We start from the raw sequence: 10,407 nt of genomic DNA, 5'->3' as shown, positions 1-10,407 counted from the left end.
GCCACTTCGGCGGCGTCGGCGGCGTCCGCTTCCAAGGATGCCACCGGCACGAAGTCGAAGGCCGCGAGGGCGCGGAGCAGCGCGGCGTCGCTGAGGGAGGCGAGCCCGCGCTGCGCCTCGGGCATGCCGCACGAGGGCGGCTCGTGCGCCGAGGCAAAGAGGCAGACTGGCGGCGGGAGGCGTGCGTCTACCATCCTCCGGGCGAGCTCATAGGCGGTGAGGGCGCCGAGGGAGTGGCCAAAGACGGCGAGCGGTGCGAGGTGGAGCTCAAGTCGCACCAGCTCGGAGAGGACCGCCTGGGCGAGCGCCGCCACCGTGGGGAAGGCTGCCTCGCCGGCTCGGGCGCCTCTCCCGGGAGGACTGACCGCCCAGACCTCGACCGGCACGGGGAGGCGCGACGCGAGCGCGTCGTGCCAGCCTTCGTACGCGGCGGCAGAGCCACCGGCGTGAGGGAAGAGCAGCAGTCGCAGGTGAGGGCGGTCGACCGGGGTCTGCACCAACAAGGTGCTCATGCCTGAAGCCACCCGTCGCGTCGTGCGAATCCACCGGTATGCATCAATGCACCGGCCAGAAGCAGCTTGGTCGCGGGGCATGCGTCCTTCGCTCGACTTTAGTGTTTGGTTCTCTTGACACGATGCCGACTTAGTGTGTGGGGAGGGTCGGCGAGCACTCACTCACTAGGGTCTAGGCGGCGCCGCAGGGCGACGGTGGTGGAGGGGGCGGTCCGGTGGCGGACGGAGCAACCGCCTCCTCCCGGCGTGCCGGTTAGGCTGTACCCATGTTTCCTCGCTCACCCCGTCTCGTTTCCTTTCCGTGTTGCTCTACAGCACCCTCTCGTTTCCTCTCTAGTTTCCCGAGGAAACTCCGCGAAAATCGTCAATTTCACGGGCTCTGAGCCGACCGAGTCTGAGGCTGGTTTGGGCCCAAAATCAGCCGACTCGCTCGGCAAAATACCGGGTATTTTGCGGGTACCTGGAAAACCCCGGGTATACCTGGAAAATACCCGGTATTTTGCCGGTTTCCTCGGTTTCGCCTCAGATCTTGCCCCAAACCAACCAGCTCTCAGACTCCGGGAAAAATGGTTGGGTAGTAGGGCTAGAGGGTCGCTCTACACCTAGCCTCTGCAGCGAGCGAGCGCTCAACTTAGCCCCAGCACGGAGCCGGGCTCAGACTTAGACGCTGGAAGGCCGGGGGCCATGAACTTAGACCCTCTGGTTTCCCTCTAGGTTGCCGGAAACTCTCGTAAAGGCCAACTTGCACACCGCCAGCAGGCTCACGAGGGGTGTGGTGTGGTCCGAACGGACAGCGAGTACGCGAGATGGCGTGTGCGACGGAAGTGACATGGAGACATGTCAAGGGGCAGCCCTGATGCGGACGATTTTTTTGCGGTATCTTGATGTATCTCTCCATATCTGACCATATCTGACCATATCTGACCATATCCCGCCATATCCCGCCATATCCCGCCATATCCTGCCCGCCTCACGCCGAGCAGCCCGGCCTCTCCGCGCTCCGGCCGCAGAGCGCGAGCATCGAGCGCCTCCCTCGCGAGCGCCGGATTCCTGTGCGCCCGCGAGCGGCCCAGCCTGGCCCCCCGCTCCCCCCCGACCGACTGAGGCCGCCGGCTGCAGGTGACCATCCTCCTGGTCGGCGATCAAGGCCGACGCCGGGCCCGGCGAGGGTGGCACGTGCGCCGTGACTGTCCACCAACCCGGCGCCCGCCGCGACGCCTCCCTCGCGAGCGCCGGATTCCTGTGCGCCCGCGAGCGGCCCAGCCTGCCCCCCCGCTCCCCCCGACCGACTGAGGCCGCCGGCTGCAGGTGACCATCCTCCTGGTCGGCGATCAAGGCTGTCCTTGCGGTGCTTCATCGACGATGACGAGCTCTCGCCAATCATGGGAATCGAGCGCTTAGCCGCACGGCAGATCACGGCCGGTCGAAGCGCGAAGTTTCGCCCGTCGCGTCCGATTAGCTTCACGGACGTTGTCGTGAACACATCGTGGGGGCTCCGTATCTCATCATATCCACGTGTATCTCCTGGTATCTCCCGGTATCTCCCGGTATCCCGCCATATCCCGCCATATCCCGCCGCGGATACTGCGAAAAAAATCGTCCATACTAATCGTAGGTGGAACGACTACTCGAGTACGTCGATAAGCAAGCCGCCCTCGGCAGGAGCGGCGCGAGGGATTGCGGCGCGCCGGAGTGGCAAGACGAATCTGCGGCGCAACGTCCCAACAACCGGGTCCGCCACACCCGACAGCGATCAGCGTGAGCGTCGCCGCTCGGAGGTGGCGCTGCAGGAGCACCTGGACGTGATAGCGAAGGCGAAAAAGTCCTTCTACTCCCGCTCCGTCGAGGTCGCCTCCGCTCCCGCGGCGAGCGACGAGAGCCCGCCCGCTGGCAGCACGAGCTCGGCGCCGCCGAAGCGCGAGAAGGCAAAGGCGGTGGCGAAGGGCGAGGCCACCTGGTACATGCCCGCGGTCCCCTCGATGGCGCCTTCTGCCATCGCGGACGTCGCGATGCGGCCAGACTCGGGGTAGACGTCTTGCTTCCCTTGGCGCGGCGCGCATGACGAGAAGGTTTGGCCAATGATGCCGTGCGGCAGCGTTCGTGCCGCGGCTCCGGCGGCCTCCTTGAAGGTGAGGTCGAGCCGGTGGGTCGGGCCGGTGACGCGGTCAAATACATGGTTGCCGCGCACGACGACAGTCCACGCCTCGCGAAACGTGAAGACCGCACTGGCGTTCTTCATCCGAATGGAGAGGTCCCCGCACGTCCGCGACCCGCCGAGGCCGAGCTTAAGGTTGTTCTTGCCCGAGCAGGTGCCGTTGATGACATTCCACCCTGCACGGACGTCGCACCACGGTGGGAATCGGCACCACAGTGGGAATGGTCGCGCTCGCTTGCGCGAGCTACGCTGGGCAGTGCAGTGATCGCCCCCACACCTGTGTTGAAGTCGTTCAGCTCGGCGGCCCAGTAGGAGGCGTTGGAAATGGCGCTCCCGTCATCGACTCCGGCGGTCCGTGCCACAAAGTGCACCTCGGTGATGAAGGAGCCGTCCACGATCAGCTTGGAGTTGCGGAGCTTGAACGTGGCGTCCTGGGTGGGAATGGGGGGCGGAGGGCCACAGCCGTGCTGGGCGATGAGCCGGCGCGCGGCACGCCAGGCTCTCCTCCGTCTTGATGTTGACAGCGAGCCCCGGCGCAGAGAGGAAGTTGTAGAAGACACCGTCGCCACGGCAAGGGAGGGATGGGAGGACGGCACGCCGCCACCACACAGGGATTTTAAGGAGAGGGGTGTGATGCGCTAGCCGTCGCCCACCCTCGGGCGTCCGCCTCTTCCTATCTCTCTTCGCAGTTTCTCACCGATGGCTTCTAAGGAAGCCGTCGTCTGCGCCTTGTCTGTCGTGTGAATCGTGCGTGTGCGAGAGCCTTTTGTTGTGAAATTCTCACCAATTCTCGCAGCGACCTTCATGCCACCTCGCGTTCTCCCAGTTCCCACTCTCATCCTCGTTCTCTCTCCTGCTGTTTCATCCTCTGACTCATCGCTCTCCTCGGCCTCGACCTTTCAAACTCGGTGTCGAACTCTCGCGAACGCGATTCTTTTGGTGTGCCGGTGTGTGTGCCACCGAGGGCACCATGAAGTACAGCGATCGCCATCTCGCTGGCCTCTTCGCAGGCCCCCCCGACCGCGTCGAACTCATCGGCGCGGGCTCTCTCGGCTACGGGACCGGCCCCAGCTTCGGCTGAGGGCTGACAAGCTGCCGAGCCCAAATCACTGTGAGAGTCGTGATTTCTTGTGTGCCTGCCAGTCCGCGCCAGTCTGCGCCCTTGTCGTGCCAGTGTGCTGTGACTTTTAAGATTCTGTGCCTTTTGTGGTGCTAGTCCGTGCCAAAAAGAAAGAAAGAAAACAGACAACCCAAGGGAGGGATAGTCCGTGCCAGTCTGCTGTGAGACGATGCGAGAATTCTTTTCGAAAAGCTCCACACGTGGGGCGGCCGGAGACACGGACGCTCAGCGCCACGCGTTGCCGGCAAGGCCCCTCGTGCCGCGCCCGCTGCTGCTCCGCTCGGCCGAGGTTGGGCGTGAAGCTTGGCGGTCCCCGACCAAGTTTGTGTATATGTCGCCCTCGACCACCACGCCGCTGGTTGGCGCCGCCGAGTACTACTCTGAGTACTACGGTCACAACCCAAACTTCCTGCGGCGCGTGCACGCGTCGCTGCGCGGAGGCGGGAGCACTAGCCGCCGCTCCTGCATCTTCCTCGCAGGCGACTCTTCGCTCGACAACAAGTTTTGGTTCGACTCGTGGGCGGCGGCGACCAACGGGTACGAGGCTGTCCTCGCGCCGGGCAGGATGAAGACCGACGTGTGCTACTGGCTCAACGACGAGCTGGTTCGGCGGGGGCATGGCGGCCGCCTCTTCTGCCTCAACACCGCGGTCGAGGCCACCTCGCTCAACACGCGCGCGTGCGGCCGGCTCACGCCGCAGGACCGGCTGATCGCGAGTGCCATCGGCCCGGACGACGTCCTGGTCGTGTCGGTTGGCGGCAACGACATCGCGCTTGAGCCGCTGCTCTTCACAGCGCTCAACCTCTCGCTGGTCGCCTGCTGCACGCCGCAGGTCTGGGAGTAGACATTGCGCGGGGCACGCTGCGCAGGACACCGGGGCGACACACCCACCCGCATGAGGTACATTGCATCTTCGGGCTCTCTCGGCATATCTCTCGGCCGATCTCGCGTGATCTCCCCTCCGATCTCGTGCCACAGGTCTGCATAGAGCAGTGCGCCTGCGCCTGCCCACCCAACCTGCGGGTCGACCCTGGCTGCGCCTGCTGCGGCCTGCCAGGCTGCAATGCGAGATCGCCCGAGATCGCCCGAGATCACCCTATGGGCCCCCCCTCCTTGGCTGCGCCTGCTGCGGCCTGCCAGGGCACACATCGCCTCACGCCCTTGTCTGTTCCCGCAAAAACACAACCCCGAGCCCAGACGCACAAGACAGACCGTCGAGATTGGACAGGCAGCAACGACAGTCAGAAGTCCACCCGGGATCCCCGAGACCCTTCCCAGGCCCTGCCCGGAGCCGTCCCGGAGCCTGCCCCGAGAGACTCACAGTCGGTCGTGGGCGGCCCGCGTGCGTGAAAAAGGGTTGAGTACATGCGACCCGTCCTCAATGAACCAGCCAGCTAGTCTCCCCCACAGTCTGACCCGCAGGCCCACTCCCTCCCGCCATCGACTATGGACTACTCAACAGCTTGCCTGCCCGCAGGTTGCCTCGTCTCGCCTTGCGGCTGCCCGCCCGGCCTCGGCTACCTTGTCGACCTCTTTGGCAACCGCGTCCAAAACTACATCGAGCGACTGCTCGCCGGCCGAGATTAGCCGAGATCACCCGAGCTCACCCGAGATCACCCGAGATCACCCTCGATGGGACCGAGGTGCAGTGCCAGCCGGCGAGATTAGCCGAGATTACCCGAGATTAGGCCGGCGGCCCGCAAGGGTGGTCGTCTGCATGATCTACTTTTTGGACGTGCACGGGCGCGGCTCCTGGGCGGACTGCTTCCTCAAGGCGACCTGTAGTGTACAGTCTCACCTCGGGCAGGGGCACGCACGCGCATCACGCCCAGGGCGAGGGACATTCAGCACACACGCACGTGGGGCTAGCACGCAAACATGTGGCGAGACGGCCGACACCGCACAGTCCACTGGTCCACCAAGTAGTGAACTCGTGTCCTGACTGCCTCCTCAAAGCGCTGCCAGATGGTCTGCTACGACAGCTCGCCCGCGCGGCTGCAGGCAGCCGCCCGCGCGCGAGATCACTCCAGATCGCCCGAGATCGCTCGAGAACGCCCAAGACCGCCCGAGACCGCCCGAGATCACTCGAGATCGTCCGAGATCACTCGAGATCACCCGAGAGCAGGCGGCCATCCGCGCCCTCTTCAGCCTCGCCACGCGGCGCGTCGCCATCCCGGGCGTGGAGGTTGTGCCATTCCCGCTCTTCGAGGCGCTCGACGGCAGCGACCCGAGAGACTACGTGCAGCGGGTCGAGCCGTCGCCGGAGGGAGGGCGCAAGATGGCCGCCGCGCTCCTTGACGCCATCCTCGACGAGGGTGGCGGCGGCTGCTACCGGCGCACACCCGCCGAGATGCAGCGATAGCAGGGAGCTTAAACACCCTTACTCTATATGTACGTGTCCAGTACCAGGGATGCGGAATCGACCGTCTCTCTAGGCTCAGCGTGTGCCAGCACTCTCCACAACTCTCAACTGGTCGGAAACAAGTTGGTGAAATAACAAAACTAAGACACCTCTAGCTCTCTACATTTTGCGCGCGCGGTCCTTAGGCTAGTTCCAGTTCACTCTCTCACACGCTAATCTTGAGAAAACGTCCAACGGAGAGGATCCGTGTTGCTTCCAGCGCCCTCCCCCGCGGCGCGCTCCCTGCGGCCATGGCCGATGATCCTAGTATGGGGGGCTACCTGGGTACCGCGAGAGCGACCCAACTCGTCGACATCGTCCGATGATGGTGCCTCAAAGTCAGCCTCGCCGGACCGGCTCGTATCGTGGGGTCGAGCCGGCAGTAGCCGCGACATGTGATTCCACCACCCCTCGTAGGCTTTGCCTCTGCTCGCCACCGTTCCCAGACTGCCTAATGGGATAGAAAGGAAGGCTAGGCGAGCGTATAGAAGCGTGCTCGACCTCGTCGTGGCAACCTGCACGGCAGCGCTGGTAGGCGCGATGAGCGTCGTGCCACCTGACCCGAGACGGGTCGCAGGCGTCGTACCGAGCGCGTCGAGACCGTGTCCTGATGTGATCTGCACGGGTGAATCACGTCGGCGTCAAAGGAGCGACGTGCGACCTGTCAGAGCTTGATCTCCGATCTCAGCGGCGTCGACTCTGGGGGGAGGCGGGGGCCCCCGGAGGCACCGTGCGCCGCGCAGAAGTGCGTAAACGGGGCTCCGGCTCTGTTAGTCTCTATTAGCACCGACTTCCCGAATGGTTACGGTTGGTTAGAGGGCAGATTTGGAGAGACCTCGAGGAGTACTTTGCCGGTCCAAGAGAGAGGCACCGGCGCTGTCCTGAGAAGGTGCATGGTCCCTCTTGACTGCCCATGCGCGCGAGGCTGTGTAGGCATAGCCTCGAGAGTGCCAGCAGCCAATCCGAGGCGACGCGCATTGCGCCAGAAGCGTGCACACGATGGAAGGACACCTTCCTACTGGCCGTACGATCAGGTCGTCACTGAATGCCGAAGACTAAGGCCGCGAGCTATGCAGGCGGTCAGTTGAGCAGCATGGCACGGTCAGCAGCGCCGAAAGGATGTCGCAAGGCGTGATAGCATGGCCGCAAGTACGCCGAATTCCCATGAAAACAAGTAAAAAATCGCGCGAAAAAGAAAAAAATGCCAAAAATCGGCGCCTGCGGCGGGCTGGGGGGACCCATTCCCCCCCCGCATGGGTATCCCCTAGGGCCCTCGCCTCCCCCCAGAGGGCGTCGAGTCGTCTCCGGCGGCGACAATTTTGTCCCTCCCCAGGACGCGCAGAGGCATGGCGCGGTGTGCGCCCGTCCACTCGGCGGGGTCGCAGCTGCCTCTGGAAGGCACCGCGAGGGACAAAATGGCGCAATTTGTTCACAAAAAATCGTGAAGGTTTTCGGTAACGCGAGCTGTGCCGGGGGATACAGTGATCAATGGAACGAGTAGCCTTTACACCTTAGGACCTTTACACCTTAAACGCGGAGGAGCAGCAATGACCAATGTCCGAGAGCGGTCCCGAGCGGTCCCGAGCGGTCTGGGGCGCCCCTTCCCTTCGATTCCCTTCTCCTAAGACCTGACAACTCTGCCACACACCGCGTGTCCTCACAGTACACAGAGTCCGTAGACTAGGTTCGTGGCCCCTACCGCCTCCTACCGTAGCTCGCCCTTGTCCTCCGCGCCGCCCTTGCGCGTCTTCTTCTTCTTCTTCGGCGGCAGCTTCGGGCTGCTCACCTCGACCAGCTCGAAGTCATACTGCAGGTCCGCGTACGGGGGCACGCCCTTGGTGCCCTGGGCGCCGTATGCGAGCCGATGCGGCACCATCAAGCGCCGCCGTTCGCCCTCGCACATGCCCACCTTGGGGCGGAGAGGGGCGCAGGGTGGCGCCGCGCTCTCTCCCTCTCTCCCTCTCTCCCTCTCTCTCCCTCTTTCTCTCCCTCCCTCTCCCTTCCTCCGCTGCGGTGTCGCAGAGTGCGCACACCCTCTCAGCTGTTGGCGTGGCGAAGGCGTGCGCGGCTTGCATGCGTGGACAACTACGCCGGGACATGCGTGGCATCTACGCCCGGAGACCAGGCCCTCGTTCCACCCGGCGACGGGCGCCTCGTCGGAGCCGAGGACGAAGCGGAAGGGCTGCGACCCGGTGTGGAAGGAGGAGGCGAAGGCCTGGGCGAGGGGTACGGGCGGGAGATGTGCAGAGGAGTGGGGAGGGCGAGAGGCCGTTGGAAGGGGACAGCGCTGGTCCTCCCGCAGTACCCGAATCCAGCTCTGGTCGGAGAAAAAGAAAGCTTGGCGGGGAGAGACGGGTGCCGAGGAGAGAGAGAGAGAGGCACCTTGTTCGTGGCCACCACCTTGCCGACGTAGTGGACGCGCATGACCGACCCCTCCACCGACTTGCGGCGGCACTTGTCGGGCACATACCTGCGGGCGGGCGGAGCGAGCAGCACATGTTTGTGTCTTGCTGCCGCCGACGCTTGGGAGCAAGCCTGCGGCCACCAGCGCTCGTGCAGCCGGCCGCCGGTGGGGGGAGAGAGAACGAGTCCAGTCGGCGTGGGCTCGCGCGCACGTCACATTCATCGAGAAGGCCGTCTCCTCAGCTGGCGGCTCTGGCACTGCAGCCTCCGCAGCCGGCACGGCGGCGGCAGCGGCGGCGGCTTCCGCGATGGCGGCACGCCAGGCGTCGAGCTGGGCTTGAAGCTTGTCCAAGCTCGCGAGCGCAAGTGTCGTGTCGCCGTTTCCGGCAGCCTGTAGGCAGGCGGAGGCTGCAGTGACGCGAGCTGGCGGCTACAGAGGGACTCCTGCACAGCCGGTGCGCACTATTCGCGCGGTACCGATGATCTGCTGCATTTTGACGGCGTGGTCCGAACTGGCGGCGGTGGGTGCGACGGCGGCCGCTAGGAGTGCCAGCCTGATGAGCGACATGTACACGTACAATTGCATTGCGCCCCCGGCTGAGGTGTCGGTCGCGCCCACCAGCTCTCTAAATTGAAGAAAAACCTTTGGGCAGTAGCGTCCTCCCATCCCACCCTTGGGTTGTCTGTTTTTTCTTTCTTTCGGCTCAGCGCCCGGGGAAATTGATGATTTCCACGGACTACCATTGTATCCCGTCGGGAAACTAGAGAGGAAACGAGAGGGTGCTGTAGAAAAAAACTGAAAAGAAAAACGCGCACCGGCTTTTCTTCTTTCTCCAGGCCGGCGGGCGGATGCAAGCGACACCTCTGCACTGTTGCGATCGCAATACCCTCCGCCTGTGTGCCGCCTTGGTCGTGCTCTGCCTCCTCCTCGCCCACACCTTGACCGGCAGCGACTCCACCTCCACCTCCGCTGCCGATGCCGCCGTCATGCTCAGCGCGACGGCGCCCGTGCGCATCCGGCTGCCCGGGCGGCGGCCGCCTCGCGGCGCGTACTCTCGCTGGCGGTGCGTGGGCGATCTCGAGACGATCGGCGCGGTCGAGCACCGCGGCTGCGTCTTCGAGAAGGTCTGCTACCTCCCCAACGAGTCGGACTTTGTCTTCTACTCGCGGCCGGGAAACGTCTCCGAGCTGTCGCTGCCCGCGGTGTACGACCACCGACAGGGCGCGCAGCACACATTCCGGTGGCGGAAGAGCCGCGGCGACGGCCGCAACGCCGACTTCGTCGCGCTCAACAAGGACGTGCCCTACAAGCGGCAGCTCACCTGGTCAGCTCGCACGCAGCCGGGGCCGGTGCCGGCGGGAGCCGTGTGGGCAAGAGGCGTGAGCGCGCTGTCGGCTCCGTTTGCGCCGACCAACCTCGGCCACGTGGCGTGGGACGAGGCCTTCCCGCTCCTCGCCGCGATGGCGCAGCTGGGCGTCTACTCGCCATCGCTCCGCGTCCTGCGAACACACTCTTGCGCCACCCTCGCCAAGCGCGCCTCCTCCTCCGCCGTCTGCCGCAAGTTTGCCGCCGCCTTCCTCGGCCCGCTGACCGACGCGCGGGCGGCCGCCAGCGCGCTGCAGGAGCCGCCCACCCTTGAGGCGGAGGCGCGCGCTCTCGCCGGCGGCGGCGGTGGCCGCCCCGTCTGCTTTGACAAGCTTTTGGTCGGCGGCACGTTCGACTCCTTCAACCGCGAGGAGCTCAACGTGGGCAAGGAGCCGCTGATCGCCCTCTACCGCGCGCGCGACCTGGCCGCCCACGGCATCTCGCCGACCG

General features: G+C 64.9%; 3 protein-coding genes across 3 annotated transcripts; 1 reads left to right on the top strand and 2 right to left on the bottom strand.

Moving 5' to 3' along the window:
- Positions 1 to 5: 5 nt before the first annotated feature.
- EMIHUDRAFT_246088 (hypothetical protein) lies at positions 6 to 593 on the bottom strand (the record flags this gene model as incomplete). The annotated part of the gene is made up of 1 exon (XM_005767478.1): positions 6 to 593. A coding segment is annotated over one exon (588 nt), but the record flags the coding sequence as incomplete, so codon positions are not given.
- Positions 594 to 3,806: 3,213 nt separating this feature from the next.
- On the top strand, positions 3,807 to 6,278 carry EMIHUDRAFT_470593 (hypothetical protein). The gene is made up of 7 exons (XM_005767477.1): positions 3,807 to 3,840; positions 4,023 to 4,619; positions 4,766 to 4,844; positions 5,265 to 5,363; positions 5,476 to 5,561; positions 5,753 to 5,788; positions 5,913 to 6,278. The coding sequence occupies exons 2-7, from the start codon at positions 4,119 to 4,121 to the stop codon at positions 6,147 to 6,149; spliced, it is 1,038 nt and encodes a 345-aa protein (XP_005767534.1). The 5' UTR covers positions 3,807 to 3,840; positions 4,023 to 4,118; the 3' UTR covers positions 6,150 to 6,278.
- A 1,549-nt stretch (positions 6,279 to 7,827) lies between these two features.
- Positions 7,828 to 9,123, bottom strand: EMIHUDRAFT_425099 (hypothetical protein). Its single transcript, XM_005767476.1, has 5 exons — positions 9,055 to 9,123; positions 8,804 to 8,982; positions 8,571 to 8,658; positions 8,311 to 8,403; positions 7,828 to 8,097 (listed from the first exon to the last, which is right to left on the bottom strand). The coding sequence occupies exons 1-5, from the start codon at positions 9,082 to 9,084 to the stop codon at positions 7,894 to 7,896; spliced, it is 594 nt and encodes a 197-aa protein (XP_005767533.1). The 5' UTR covers positions 9,085 to 9,123; the 3' UTR covers positions 7,828 to 7,893.
- Positions 9,124 to 10,407: the final 1,284 nt, after the last annotated feature.

Source organism: Emiliania huxleyi (genome assembly GCF_000372725.1).
Source record: "Emiliania huxleyi CCMP1516 unplaced genomic scaffold EMIHUscaffold_490, whole genome shotgun sequence".
Classification (NCBI taxonomy): domain Eukaryota; phylum Haptophyta; order Isochrysidales; family Noelaerhabdaceae; genus Emiliania; species Emiliania huxleyi.
The sequence above is the reverse complement of the archived record's forward strand: the minus strand, read 5'-3'. Positions and strand labels throughout refer to the sequence as shown.